The sequence below is a fragment of the Dromiciops gliroides genome, chromosome 2 (genome assembly GCF_019393635.1).
Source record: "Dromiciops gliroides isolate mDroGli1 chromosome 2, mDroGli1.pri, whole genome shotgun sequence".
NCBI classification, from domain to species: Eukaryota; Metazoa; Chordata; class Mammalia; order Microbiotheria; family Microbiotheriidae; genus Dromiciops; species Dromiciops gliroides.
Window position 1 is genome coordinate 265,608,413 of NC_057862.1, and position 15,445 is coordinate 265,623,857.

At 39.7% G+C, this 15,445-nt stretch overlaps 1 protein-coding gene across 7 annotated transcripts in view; it reads right to left on the reverse strand.

The window, feature by feature from the left end:
* Positions 1-5,341: 5,341 nt before the first annotated feature.
* Positions 5,342-15,445, reverse strand: part of PACS2 (phosphofurin acidic cluster sorting protein 2) — a 298,609-nt gene continuing 288,505 nt past the window's right edge. For all 7 annotated transcript variants that reach the window (XM_043985957.1, XM_043985954.1, XM_043985953.1 and 4 more), the window contains 2 exons: positions 7,373-7,486; positions 5,342-6,337 (listed from right to left, as the gene is read on the reverse strand). In XM_043985957.1, coding sequence (XP_043841892.1) covers positions 6,219-6,337; positions 7,373-7,486 — 233 coding nt within the window. In that variant the 3' untranslated portion in view covers positions 5,342-6,218. The remainder of the gene's footprint in view (positions 6,338-7,372; positions 7,487-15,445) is intronic.

Sequence of the window (15,445 nt, forward strand, 5' to 3'; positions counted from 1 at the left end):
CAAAGACAGAGGAATCTGGGAATCTCTCATCTTTTCAATGCTTCTTTTCTAAATGAAAAAAAATGGCTCCTATCCCTCTTTGTTTTGTTTTTTATTTTGTGGGGCAATTGAGGTTGTGACTTGCCCAGGGTCACACAGTGTCAAGTGTCTGAGGTTGGATTTGAACTCAGGTCCTCCTGAGCCCAGGACTGGTGCTTTATCCACTGTGCCACCTAGCTGCCCCATCCTATCCCTCTTTTAGGAAATAGATAATTTCAGTTTCCCTTCTAGTTCAGAAAAATCTCTGATTCTGTGAAGAAGCATTTCAGAGTAGTAATAACCCACTGCACTGTATCAGAGACAATACTGCTCTTCTGTTACTAGTGTTGCTGGATTAACATGAAATGAAACCCTTTTGAGACATGCCAATTAGACCCAGTACATTTGCTGAGATGTAGAAGAGGGGAGAGAGGAAGAACTGAGTTTTTCAACAAACAAGTACTGTAAATAGATACTGCCTCACTAGAAATGTTTTTCAGGTTCTTCCCAAACCTGTTGCCTTCAGGAAATTCTACTGTTCCACAGCAGTGTGTAGAACTCCTGGTAAACAGAAAACATTTGTATCCTCAAAGTAAAGTTTTTATTTCTTACCATCGAAACACCTAAACTGAAAAAGAAATAAAGGCCTACTTTTGGGTCATTTTAAATAATTATTTTAATAATTATAAAAAACAAATGTTATGGGCCTAACACCCAAGGAGAACCTTCTCCTTGAGAAACTAAACCAAAGGACAGACACATCTAAAGAGATAAGTGGAACCACATCAGGACTGAGCTAGCTCCAGGACCACCACCCTTCATTCTAGTCTCCCTCACCCCTGGGGAGATAAGATTAGGTGTGGCTGTTGCCTTTGTGACAGCAGGAAGAGAGAGATGGCTTGAGAGATCCGCAGTCATCCCTCACCCAACTCCCCCAGCTACCACCAGTGGGGGATGGTCCTCCCTCAATAAGGGAACTTTTCAGAGTCAGAAGTCCTCTATAAAAGTACCTGCCTGTCTCCTGCTTGAGGAGATTGGTATCTCAGAGCCATGCTCTGTGCCATGCCTTCTCCCCATGAGAAGTCCAAGGATTTCTCTCTTGGTTTCCCTTCCCCAGCTGCTAAATAAACTATCATCTTATTCTATTGCATTTGTGTGCAAGAGGGTGTAATTCTTTAAAGAGGAATTCCTAAGGACCCCAACCCCAATCCCAAACCCCCACCCTATTTCCCCATAACATAACTGGCACCCAACGTTGAAGGGGACGGGAAATTTCCTCTTTCCTCTTTGTACACAAAACTTGGAGATAGGAACCTCCCTTCTGGGTTTCTTTTCTCCCTCTCCCACTTGACTCAACCTCCTGTTTGAGTTACAGAAAGGTAGAGACAGACAGTCAGCTTTTGCATGTGACAGCAACAGGCAGCCTGGGTCTCCCTCCCTTGCCAAAAGCTCGGCCAGACGTTCAAACCATGCTTGGATCCTTGGACTCCATGTTTCTGGGTTAGAACTTTTGTGTTTGTGTCTATCACTTGCCAGTGCTTTGCTCTTCCGTGAGACAGGCAGCTAGCGTCTCCTTCCCTTGAAAGAGCTCAACCTAACATCTGAACCTCATTCAGACTATTCTCCTTAGATAGGACAATATCTGGGTACAGCCATGGGGCAGAAAAGAAGTGTACTAAAAGGTTCACCACTGGGGTGCATCCTAAGAATTGGGACTAAATTAGAACATTTTGCAATTGGACAAGTTTTGCAGGCATGAAGGGAAATGGACAGAAATTCCATACATTTTGGCCTTTATGGCTTTAAGCCAGAACTCAAAAGTAAAGGAACAGAACAGAATATGCCCAGCAAAACCAACTGAATCTAAGGAGGCTCTGGCTAACCCTAAAATGCCTCATTTCTCACAAGAATTCAATGATTTCTTAGATGACTGCCTCCTGCTGGTAGAAAATCACTGTAAGTCCAAGCAATTAGCTAACCTTTCTGGCACACCCTCCTCCTCTGGGACCCCATCCCCTCCTGCTCCTCAGCCTCATTTCCTACCTGTTCCTCGCTTCACTCCTTTCCTACCTGCTTCCGTCCCTATGGGTCAACCACTGTCATATCACTCCATGACTGGGATTCCTCTTTGCCCACTGGCTGATCTCAGAACCAATCTCCTGTGCCCTCCACAGCTGAGCTCTGGCCACACTGGGAGTGGACATCAATATTCTTCTGTTTGTCCCACCCAACAGCTGTCTCCACAATTCATCCAGCTGTACCCGTGTCACAATCTAGGGGAGCTCCAATATGTTTCCTATTCTATTTTTTCCATTCAGCAGCCACTCCCATCTGCTTTACCCAATCTGCAGTTGCCTACACCCATTCCCCCAGTCCCCTTTACCCCTCCCACACCCATTCCACAGCCAAAGACTGCTACCCTCCCCCACCCACTTCACAGACTAACCTGGCTCCTCCATCCAATTCTCTGGCTCTGTGTCCACCTGAGCCACCTATTCCATTAGCCCCCTCATCCTCTCCCCAACCCGTTTCACCCAGGTCCCTACCAGCATCTTCCATTGCTCCCCTGCTTCCATTAAGGGAATTTTCCATTGGGAATGGTACAACCCTAAGACATGTTCCTTTTTCCATGAGCAGTTTGTCTCATATTAAAAAGAAATTGGGAGGGGGCAGCTAGGTGGCGCAGTGGATAAAGCACTGGCCTTGGATTCAGGAGTACCTGAGTTCAAATCTGGCCTCAGACACTTGACACTTACTAGCTGTGTGACCCTGGGCAAGTCACTTAACCCTCATTGCCCTCCAAAAAAAAAAAAAGAAAAAAAAAAGAAATTGGGGTGTTACTCAGAGAACCCCACAGAGTTCACAGATGGTTTTAAGTCTATGACAATGAAGTTTGACCTTTCCTGGACCGACTTGCAAATTACTCTTGCTAAATGCTGTACCCCCAATGAGAAAAAACAGATTTGGGACCTGGCTGTACAAGTGGGTGATGAATACTCGCAGGTTGGAAATTGGGCTGGGGTTCTTGGAACTACAGCACTGCCAACTGTGGACCCAAGATGGTACTATCATGATAGACAAGACAGGGCCCATAGAAAACACATGATCACCTGCCTTGTGGAGGGAATGAGAAGGGGGATTAAGAAACAGGTTAATTATAAGAAAGTAAAAGAGATCACACGGGGCCCTGATGAAAATCCAGCTCTTTTCATGAGTCGCCTCATGGATTCCCTGAAAAAATTGACTAATCTAGATCCAGAAAGGGATGTAGGAATAACAGTCCTCAAAATACATTTTATTAGCCAGTCTGCCCCTGACATTAGGAGAAAACTCCAGAAATTATACTGGCATCCCCAGGCTCCACCCTCACAACTCCTTGATGTTGCTTTTTAAGATTTTTTATAACAGGGACCTTGCAGTAGCCAAAGAGAAAAGATGGCTCATGCCCACTCCATAGAACAAGCTTTTCTAATAGCAGCAGCCATCACATCTGCTACCAGCAGATCTCTGGGTGGCTGAGATTCTGACAGTTGCAGTAAACAGGGACACTGGAGTGGGGGACACTCCTCAAAGGTGAGGCCACTTCCCCATACTCCTTGTCCCGTGCAGCCCCCAAGAGGTTGGCCAAGCAAAAACCCAGCTCCCTGCAGTCTGGTCTCCTGGCCAGCCCCGTTACTGACATCTCTATGGCCAAGCCCAGGGATAAGTCTATGGATGACACAGGGGTGACCCCTGTCTTACTCGCTCATTCAGGTCAAAGCTGCAGGTTGTGGGGAGTGGGGAAGACTCCTTAAACATAGAAGAACATTGCCTTTAACGTGTATGCATGAGGATCACAAATTTCTTCATCCCTTCCTGGTTTTACCCTCTTCGCCTTGGCCCTTATTAGGGCATGATGTCAAGAAAAAGCGAGCTCAGTGAGAAGTTCCTAGCTTATGGGCTCTCAGTTCACTTCATAGACCAGAATAACCTGTAGCCATCTCACAGTTGTAGATCTGTTTACTGCTACTCTTAAAATCTTTCATGGTAGAAGAGTTTAAAATCAGAAATTATTTATAATGTGTAAAAGTTGCAAAGAAAAATATTTTTAGTCTAACCATTGAACTGCACAGAATTAAGCTTTGATCTGATTACTTAACTCTTGTAAGGTAGGCTACGCCCTGCCTTGCCACCTCAGCTGAAGAAAAGCAACTACTCTTTACTCCTTATCTGATAAGTTTCTGAGGTATGTGTGGAGAGTTTTTGTGTATGGAGGGAACCTGATTGATAATTGATTGGTTTTGTTTCAAGTTACAAAAAAATCCTAATATTGTTTTAAGGTATTATTTTAAAATGGAATAAGAGATACTTTAAGAACACCTTATTTAACATGCATTCATGTCACCTTAAGTCCTTTTTGATTTTTTTGCCTGGGACCCTTTACATTTTTGTTTAAGTTTGGTCCATCTAGACTCAAGGATTCAACCTCATGGCAGCTACCCACTGTCAAGGATTCAACCTCATGGCAGCTACCCACTGTGCCTATGTGTCTCCTCTCACCCTCTAGACCACACATCTCCTTGTACTCTGGACCAGGCCTTCCCCCCCCCCCGCCCCCCCCCATGCTTTCTTTGACTCCACTCAGCATGAAGCAATTACAGAAGAAGAATCTTCATCCCTTTTCCTTAAATATATAGAAGTGGGGAAATGTTATGGGCCTAGCACCCCAGAGGTTTTCTGGGGTACATCAATGAACCTTCTCCTTGAGAAACTAAACCAAAGGACAGACACACCTAAAGAGATAAATGGAACCAGATCAGGACTGAGCTAGCTCTATGATCACCACCCTTCATTCTAGTCTCCCTCACCCCTGGGGAGATAAGATTAGGTGTGGCTGCTGCCTTTGTGGCAGCAGGAAGAGAGAGATGGCTTGAGAGATCCGTAGTCATCCCTCACCCAACTCCCCCAGCCACCACCAGTGGGGGATGGTCCTCCCTCAATAAGGGAACTTTCCAGAGTCAGATGATCACCCTATCAGTCCTCTATAAAAGTACCTGCCTGGGGGGCAGCTAGATGGCGCAGTGGATAGAGCACCGGCCCTGGATTCAGGAGTACCTGAGTTCAAATCCAGCCTCAGACACTTGACACTTACTAGCTGTGTGACCCTAGGTAAGTCACATAATCCTCATTGCCCCACAAAAACCAAACAAACAAAAACCCCCCATAAAGTAATGCTGGGACTTGTGAACAGAAACATTTCTTTTTGGTAACTAAATTATAATATAAATATTTAAAAGCATTTAAAAAAAAATCTGCTACTAAAAATGTTTCTTTATAAGGCTGGAGGTTTTATTGAAAAGAACGAGTTGGTGAAAATTCTTAAAGGACAGCAGAATGTCTGCTGACCACCAAGCATTGGCAGCAGTTTCCTGACAGCAGGAAGAACATGGGTGATTTGAATTTGGAGTGGCATTGTCCTTGAGTTTCTTGCCCTTGGGGTCTTCTCCAGGTAGGAGCACTAAATCAGCTTCCATCTTGATTGTGAGTCACCCTGGTCAACTTCTTATCTGGGAGCCTCCTTTTTTCTGCCTTCTCTGAGATATAGTGAGCTGAGTGGTTGCCAGTTTGTGCAGGCCAGATGGAATCTATAACTTGATGCAAGTGACTTACCCTTTTATACTATTGCTACTTGAGAAATCTTCAGATCTTATTTTCCCTATGGAAAGGATGCTGGAGAGCAAGAAAGTATTTCCTGGGTGGAAAGGAACCATTTGGAAACCCCAAGTTGCATATCTTTTTTTTTTTCCAGTGTATTCCCTTTCCCACTATACCAAAAAAAAAAATCTTAAATGAGATTTAAAAATCTTAATCTTGCCCATACGCTCTCCCCACAACATCTTCTCTCAAACATATTTAATGTTAATAAGCAGTGCAGTTACTCTGCTCTCCAGCTTGGGAGTTGTTCCAATTAATTCTTAGGTTATAAGTACATTCATATTTAAGACTGTTTTTTATTCTTTGTGTTTTTAAGGGTATGTCCCTTGTAGTAAACTGAAGTATTAATAGAAAAGTAATTCATAAAACATTCCAGCAAAGCAGTCAATCATCTGCAGGTTAGAAAGCAGAAGGGCTTTCAGTCAGCAAACAGGCAGCACTCGACAGTTCCAGTGAGAATGATCATCATTCACTTTTTCCTTTCTTGTTCACCTTCTTTCAGGAATCTAGAAATTGAATTTGGAGTGTCCAAAGATGCAGATAGGAAAATGCTTGACATGGGAAGACCACTGTGCTGCCAACTGAAAGAACTTGACGTCATTCCATTCTACTCCATCAATGAGAACTAGGTAGAAAGGGAAACAAGAGCTCAGGTTTCCAAAAGCATAAGCCAAACCAAATTCCCTGTTCTGGTAAACTTCTGATGTTTACCATGAATGGCCCATGCCATTCTGTGAAATTATTTTTTTCAGTGTTTCACCTCATTTTCATAATCTGTTACCCCAGGTTAGACTCGAATGAAGAGGGACCCTGAGAAGCATAATACAAGATAAAATACAACAGGACAATAAATTTTTTTGTGCTTCAGGAAAAGTAAGGCATTTTGTTAATTTTCTAGTTCAACTGTCCACCCAGGATTATAAACCAAGTACTGTTATTATTCTGGGGATCATATACTTATGTAGCCCTTAAAACAATGCCAAGTTAATTGATTTGCTAGAGAGTTTCAGAACGTTCTTCCTTTCATGTCTGACAGTTTTGTTTTTTTAAAAAAATTATCATCACTTTTTTTCCCCCCCAGAGAAATGGGAATGGACATGTAATATAATGGTAGGTTTGATTTTTGTCAATTAGGTGATGTTCCAAAAGAACAAATAGAGAACATACTATGTACAACCTTAAAAGAAATATTATGACCTGAAATGATTAAAAGATTACCTTAGTCATAGTTGAACTACTGGCTCTACTGACTTCCTTTAATGCCTTTTTATGGCATGGAGGGTACCCTGTGTTTTTAGACCTGCTTTGGCAGGTCCTACTAAATTGGAAATATTTTGAATTGAGATGTAGTGAAATATTTTTTCGTCTGCCCTTCAAGCACCGACTCAAATTTAGAGAAGTTCACCACCAGTAGGCTGGCCACTAGGTAAGGGTATTTTGATGATGGTCATCTATAAGTCAGAGTGGAGGACTATGATCTAAGTTGGAGGAATCTTCAAGTACCAATTCCAATTCATAATACTGAAGTACTGAGGAAGATACAAAGATAGGGAGAATGCTTACAAATGCATAATGTATCAGGAACTTATGACTATTCTGGTAACATAGATCTCTCTGGAACTTTGTGCAAGTTTTTATTAGGAAATAATACAGCACTTACCCCGTAGCATGTTCTGCTGATGCTTTGCAGTGCAAATCAACCTACTAATTCCTTCAATACATTGACTCTTAGACTCAATTTCCTTGTCTTTTGTTTTCTTAGGCAAAAACATCACTAGGAAAAACAAAGCAAATTTTATCTTGTGCATCAATTGAATATTTAAATTCTGATGCTCAAATCTGTAGATGAGAAACTGCAGATAGGTGTTGAGAAAAGGTACATTCCTTTTCATTACTAAGAAATGAAATCATAGCAATTGAAGATGAAGAGTTGGCAACCTAAAAAAACAAGCAAGGTGACAACTAATATTCAAACATTTAATTTGCAGCGGAAAATGAAATGATGCCAATTTACATTAGGAATTCATATTATGTGCTTGTTATGGTCTGGAAAAAAGATGGATGGCCTAGTCTTTCTGTTTAAAAAGTTGTCTATGTTCTAGACATACCTCTTCTTTTTCCTGGTACCCTCTCCTTCCCACCCTGTGCTTTCTATGGAACTCTTTGTATCTGAATCTACTATGCTTTGAAGTCTCCAGACTAGAAACCTGAGTTTGGAGATGACTTATATATTTCCTTACCCATGACTTCAAAGGTGGGAAGCAAATCAGAATCACCTGAATTGGCCTGATGATATAGTTGGACCCAGAGGTTCCAGTGAGCACTATGAATTGCTCTAAAGATCACACTCTAAAGATCACAAAGCCTGAGACTACCTGGCAATATCCTCAGTTGTATCCATTCCCTTCTATTCTTGTCTTGCTTTCATAGTTTAATTCCCAATGTACTGGGTCAGTGGGCTGACCTAGTTTTTCTTTTCTTTTTTTGGGCAAGGCAGTCAGGGTTAAGTGACTTGTCCAGAGTCACACAGCTAGTAAGTTTCAAGTATCTGAGGTCAAATTTGAAGTCAGGTCCTTCTGACTCTAGGGCTGGCGCTCTATCCACTGAGCCACCTAGTTGCCCCAGGACCTAGTTTTTAAGGTATTAGCCGCTGCACTAGTTTGGGAGGGTGGGGAGGTCCTGTGTGTGGATCCTGTACTAGGACAGCATGCTGTCATAGGACCCTTCTCTTGTTGTCCCTGTCTAGCCTTCTATTCTGCCTTGTGTATAACCAGTTAAGTCTTGTAGCCTCCACTCAAACAAAAAGATCTATTACTTTTATCAATGAATGGCTCATCTAATTCTTCTTTGAAGAAGTCTTAACAATAGTCTCTAAGGACCTCAAATAGAACAGTGAATTTGCATAATCAGTGAGACCACATACCTCATCTTGAACAATTTATTGTTACTTCAGGGAGAATGAGTGAAGAAGTATAGATTTAACGCCAGCCTATCCCTACCACTAGAATACTACAATACTACCTACAATAGTTCATGTCCCCTCTACAGCACCATCTTTGTCTTAAAAAGTTCAGCATGTTATAGGGTACAAGCTTCTGGAGCATGAGTTCTCAACCCCTTTTATGTTATAGACCCCTGTGGCTGTCTGGTGAAGTCTATAAACTTTTCTTTAAAAATCATAATTAAATTAAACTAAAAATAATAAATAAATTAAAACAATTTCGGTTAGAGATTAGTGAAAATGAAGATATAAATTCACAGACCCATTGAAATTTACCCATGCAACCTTCAGGGGTCCATGGAGCTCTGTTCTAGTGGGCTAAAGACTAGATTGATGGACAAAAGCATGGCTACTGCACAGTACATATGGACAATTCAACTGTATCCATGCATGTAGTTATAGAGAGGAAAAGAGTTCTGATTCTTTCTTTTACAAACCGGCCATTTTCTTTAAGTTTGGATAAATGGTTATTTTTGGTTCTTTTAACTTTGCATTTTATTGTACAAAACAGCATAGATGGCAGTATTACCTGAAAAACATTATATTCCAGTAGAAAGTAAGATCCTTAAGATAGGACCCAATGTCTAGCACAGTACTTTGCTTGTAGTAGACAATTAATGTCTTTTGAATTGAATTCTTATAACTTCCACTATTTTGTTTTTTTTAAATTATATTTTATTTTCTCATCAATCAAAATCCACCTTCTCTCTCTTCTACCCCAAATTTCTGTGCCCCAAACCAAGAACAAAAGAAAAATAAAACCAGTGTGTTACGAACACGTATAGTCAAGCAAAACAAATTTCCACACTGGCCATGTCATGTCATGTCATTCATTTATTCATTCTCACATGATATGAACTTAAGGAATTTCATCATTCTGGTTGTTCTCCTAGAGGCATGCTCTAGCTTTTCAATGTCCTTCCTAAAAAATGTGGTACCCTGATTTGAACATTTGTTAGTATTAAATTTCATTTTAATAGGCATAACACAAAGATTTAGCCTTTAAAGATTCTTTCAGATCCTAATTTTCTTTTTTCTTTTTTTTTCTTTTTGTGGGGCAAAGAGGATTAAGTGACTTGCCCCAGGGTCACACAGCTAGTAAGTGACAAGTGTCTGAGGCTGGATTTGAACTCAGGTCCTCCTGAATCCAAGGCTGGTGCTTTATCCATTATGCCACCTAGCTGCCCCCCCCCCAATCCTAATTTTCTCATTGTGTTGGCTATCCCTTTTATCTTTGCAATAAGTAAATTTCATAAACACGCTGTCATCTAAGTCACTGGCAAAAATCTAAACCATAGCCTAAAGCACAGATCCCTTTGAGAAGTCTACTAGGGATCTAATATTGAGCCATTCATGGCTGCTCTTTGGGGCTGGCTATTCAATGAGCTCCAAATACTGCTAACTGTTCTACCATCTAACCCACAATGCTTCAACTTTCCCACAGATTTTGTTAAATTCTTTGCTAAAAACCCAATTACAATTAAGAGGTTATTCTGATATAATTTGTTTTAGATGATGCCAGCTACCGATCAGTCATTTCTTTCCAACAGAAAGATAATTTTGTGTGGCCAAAAAACCAAGTAGGACAAGACGTGGGACAGCACTGCCTTTTCTCTGTAACTTATTATCATTCCATCTCCTCTGTGCAACAACAGCTCTCTTCCTTCTTTGACATGTCTCTTAATATAGCTAAAAAGGATCCTCTCCCCTTTTTGTTGTCCTTAGTATTCCTCAGCAGTCTCAGTGCATCCTGAGTTTTAGTTTTCCTTAACATTATTTTTTACAAAACAATGCTGTATTTTGGTATTTATCCCTTGTTACTTGCCTTTGTTTCCATTGTATCTATTTTTAAAAATCCAAGTTGATTAATTCCTTACATACCTACGTGGATCTTTTTAGAAACTCCCCCTTTTCTTTTTTTGCTGAATAGTTTCTTTCTTTCTTCCTCTTTTCCTTCCTTCCTTTCTTTCCAATGAGGGTTAAGTAACTTACCCAGGGTCACATAGCTAGTAAGTGTCAAAGGCCTGAGGCTGAATTCAGGTTCTCCTGAATCCAGGGCTGGTGCTTTACCCACTGAACCACCTAGCTGCCCCTGAATTATTTCTTGGTATCTTTACAATGCCATTCTTAAATGCTTTTTATCAATATTCCCAAGCCGAATCCTTGTAAAACTTCAAAAATCAGGAAATTATGAATTTCTCTGATTTTGGTGAAGGAAGAAATCCAGAAATTCAGTAAGGATAATTGAAGTTTCCCATTATATGTATATTAGATGCAATCTGTGGCCCCATTCTACAAGCTATGAGTTTAAAAAGACTGAATTCAATTTTGGGGGCTTTTAAAAATTATTCTCTTTGACTTGTTTTTCTCTCACCCAGGGTTTCCCTGGGAGTCCCAGATCTCATTCTCCATAAATAAACTCTGGTGGAAACACTAAGTTCACAATACTGGAAATAAGGTAGTCTTTATTCCACCTCATGGGTTATACAAAAACAAAAAAAGCACAAAAATTCCTAAAGTTTTGATGCAAATTCCATTTAAACCCAACCTCCCATTGAGATCCACCTTTATTCCAGGGACCCATTAGCCTTTAGCCTTTCAACATTATCCTCTCTATCCCAAATTTGAACTCTCTTAGAAGAGAGAGGAATTTAGGATTGTTAGGGAGTGAAACCCCCTTCCCACTGTATCTGTACCATATTAATAATTCATAATTGTACCATTCTGGAGAGCAATTTGGAATTATGTCCAAAGGGCTATAAAGCTGTGCATACCCTTTGACCCAACAATACCACTTTTGGGTCTTTTCCCCAAAGAGATCATAGAAAAGGGAAAAGGACCCACATGTACAAAAATATTTGTAGCTGCTCTTTTTGTGGTGTCAAGGAATTGGAAATTGAGGGGTTGCCCATCAATTGGGGAATGGCTGAACAAGTTGTGGTATATGAACGTAATGGAATTCTATTGTGTTGTAAGAAACGATGAGCAGGAGGAGTTCAGAGAAACCTGGAAGGACTTGCATGAACTGATGATGAGTGAGATGAGCAGAACCAGAATAACATTATACACAGTATCATCAACATTATGTGTTGATTAACTGTGATAGACTAGATACTTCTCACCAATACAGTGGTACAAGAAAGTTCCAAAGGACTCATGATGGAAAAGGCTCTCCAAATCCAGGAAAAAAAAAGAAATGTGGAATATGGATTCTGATTGAACCATACTATTTCTTTTGTTTTTGGTGCTGTTTTTCTTTTTGGAGGTTTTTCCTTTTTTGCTCGGATTCTTCTCTTATATCATGACTAGTGCAGAAATATGTTTGGTGTTGTTGTATATATATATATATATATATATATATATATATATATATATATATATAACCTATGTCAGACTGCCTGATATCTAGGGGAGGGGAGGAGGGAGAAAGATTTGAAATTGGAAATCTTATATATATGGGTGTTGAAAACTATCTACATGTGGCTGGAAAATAATAAAATACTTTTATCAGGAAAAAAAAATAATTCATGTTTGTAACAGAAGACAAAGTCTAGGTTTTGTTCCTACAATTCTTGGTTCAGCAACTCTTGCCATTATTTCTCCATCCTCCTAAGACATCTAGGGTTCAGGAACTCCTATTACTTGACCCTGTAATTATCTTTTGTCAGAGGTGATATCTTTGGGGTTACAGTAAATGTTCCTGGGGCAATTGACAAAACTTTGGCATAAGTGTTTTTCCAATAGAAGGTTTTACCACAATTAGGCACTTAAGTCTGCTTTCAGGTTTTTGTTTTGTCTTTATTCAATAATTCTGTTTCCCTGTATAGATCTAGTACAAAAGGGTGACTTTGCTCCATTGTAGCCGAAGCCATTTAAGTTATCCTGGCATTAAGCCGTAGCCACTTTATGAGAATATTGGTACCTCTCCAGGAAACACAATCAGAGTTCTTTACCTATAACCAAAATCCCCAAAGTCCAGAAGTCCCTCATCATTTTAACCTCATGAAGTTGACCATGTTTTTCTGATCAATTTCTTACACATGTCATTATGACACTAGAGTCCTGAAATAAATTTCCTGATCTCCTCCTCTCATCATCTTTCTATCTAGTGTGTAATTCCTCAATTCAACATTTGCCATTTAATGGATGATTTTGTTTAAAGTAAGATATTAAATCTTACTTTTGGCTTAACTGTTTTTCCAATGAAATTTTCTAAGAGGCTTCTATAGGGTGATGTGAATTGGGAAATGACTATTAAAAATTTTTAAAAGTTGGGGCAGCTAGGTGGCACAGTGGATAGAGCACTGGCCCTGGAGTCAGGAGGACCTGAGTTCGGGTCCGATCTCAGACATTTGACACTTACTAGCTGTGTGACCCTGGGCAAGTCACTTAACCCCAATTGCCTCACTAAAAAAAAAAAATAAAATTAAAAAATAAAAAGAAAAATGATTTCTAGATTTTATTTTTAAAAATGTCAAATACTACATCATTCAGAGTAATGTATTAAGTGTGAGATCAGATATAAAAATCAGAAAAATTGGTCCTTAAACTTGGATTGTAGGGAAAATCACATAATACAATTAACTGTCATACAAAGTAATACTTAGTACAAAGTACTAAGGAAGAAAGATCATTACTGACTGGGAAATTAGGGAGGGCTTCCTAGAAGATAATATGAAATGTAAAGAATAGCAAGATATTCAACACATTAAGGGGAGATGACAATTTAAAACTTAGGGAACAGTGTAAGCTAAGTCATAAGGCTAAGATAGAACAGGGTACATTCGGGCAATGGCAAGAAGTCCAATCTGGCTAAAGTGTAATATAGGTGGAAGGAAGAAGTATGAGAAAGATTTACATTAAATTGTATTCCTGATGAAGCTTGAATCCTAGACAAAGGATTTGGTATTGTAGAGAACAGGGACTTATTGAAGATTTCTGAGTAATGACTAGATCTACATAAATAGTCTAAGTCTGGTAGTGAAATAGATAGATTACAGAGTACAGATAATGGAAAGAGGCTAGGAAAAAGGGTCTGTATTAAAATGTCAAAGGAAAGGGGCCAGCTAGGTGGCTCAGTGGATAAAGCACCAACCCTGGATTCAGGAGGACCTGAGTTCAAATTCGTCCTCAGACACTTGACACTTACTATCTGTGTGACCCTGGGCAATTCACTTAACCCTCATTGTCCACCCCGCCAACCCCCCCAAAAATGACAAACGAAGGAACAGATATGAAAGATATTTTAGGCCAAGGATCAATAGGATTTAGTAAATAATAGAGACAGCTTGCAAGGTTTACAAAAAGCTTCCCTTACAATAAGGTAGATAGGATATAAGAGGTGAAAGAAAGGAAAAAGTCAAAGAGAACACTGGTTTTTAACATGAGAGACAAAGTCAAGAGCCAAAGGATTAAGAGGAAAGATAATGAGCTCAGTCTGTTACATTAGTTCATTCAACTAATATTTATTTAGCACCCAATATGTGCTAGGATACAAAGATAAAACCAGAACAATCCTGAACTTAATAATAACAATAATAGTAATTAGAATTTCCTTCCATCCATCCATCCATCCATTTTCCTTCCTTCCTTCCTTCCCTCTTACCTATCTACCTACCTACTTACCTACCTCTCACACCTACAATGTGTCACGCATATTACCTCATTTGATCCTCACAATAACCCTGTGAGGCAGGTGCTATTATTATTTATTCATATTTTATTATTATTATTCATATTTTACAGATGAGGAAACTGAGGATGGGAGCCATTAACTTACTTGCCAAGGGTCACTCAGTAAGTGTCTGAGGTGGAATTTGGACTTAAGGTCTTCCTTATTCCAGACTCAGTGCTCTATCTACTGTACCACCAAGATGATTTTGAGGAAATTGTGATATGGAGGTCACACTGAATTTGAAGTAGTTTAAAAAAAGATTTGGTAGAAATATGAGTCTTGAGCTGAGAATAGAAGTTGGGACTGGGGATATGGATTGAGAAGTCATTTGTACAGAGATAATTATTGAAATAGTGAGACTATGAACTCATTGAGAGCAGCATGCTTTTTGCCTTCCTAGTGTTTAGCACTGTGTCTGGCACATAAGAGGCACATAATGCTTGTTGACTTTAAGAGAAGAAAAAGAGGAGAGAGAAAAAGAGAAAAAAGAAGAGGGCCAAGAGATCTCTTCTGGGGAATCATTTCTGCTAATACATCACGAAAAGGACAAGAAACCAATGAAAAAGACAGAGGAGTTGACAGAAAAAAAAAAAAACAGAACAGAGTACCCAGAAGGAGGTGTGGCAAATAGTGTCAAATGCTATAAAGAGGATGAAGATTAAGAATGGATTTAGCAATTAGTAGGAGTGATACATCAGTGGAAGCAGAAGTCAGATTACAAGGAAGGAGAGACCAAGAGGTAAAAACATGTAGAAACTAGGTTTAGATTCTTTTTATAAGAAGTCCTGTAACAGAGAGGAGAAGCTGATATATTAGTTGGTTAGGGTGGAAGGGTGGAAGGGAGGGATGACATTTTTAGTATTGTCGTGGATAGTAGGAACAGAGAAGAAGGGTGATGATGAAAATTTTTGAGAAGAGGAGAAGTGAGAGATATTCCTTTGGTGGTTAAGTCATCTGCTATAAGTATAACAAGTGGGGAGTACAGAAGAGATCATAGTATAATGGGAAAATAAAATTGTTTGGGAATATCTCTGAGGAATAGAGTCAATAAGAACAGA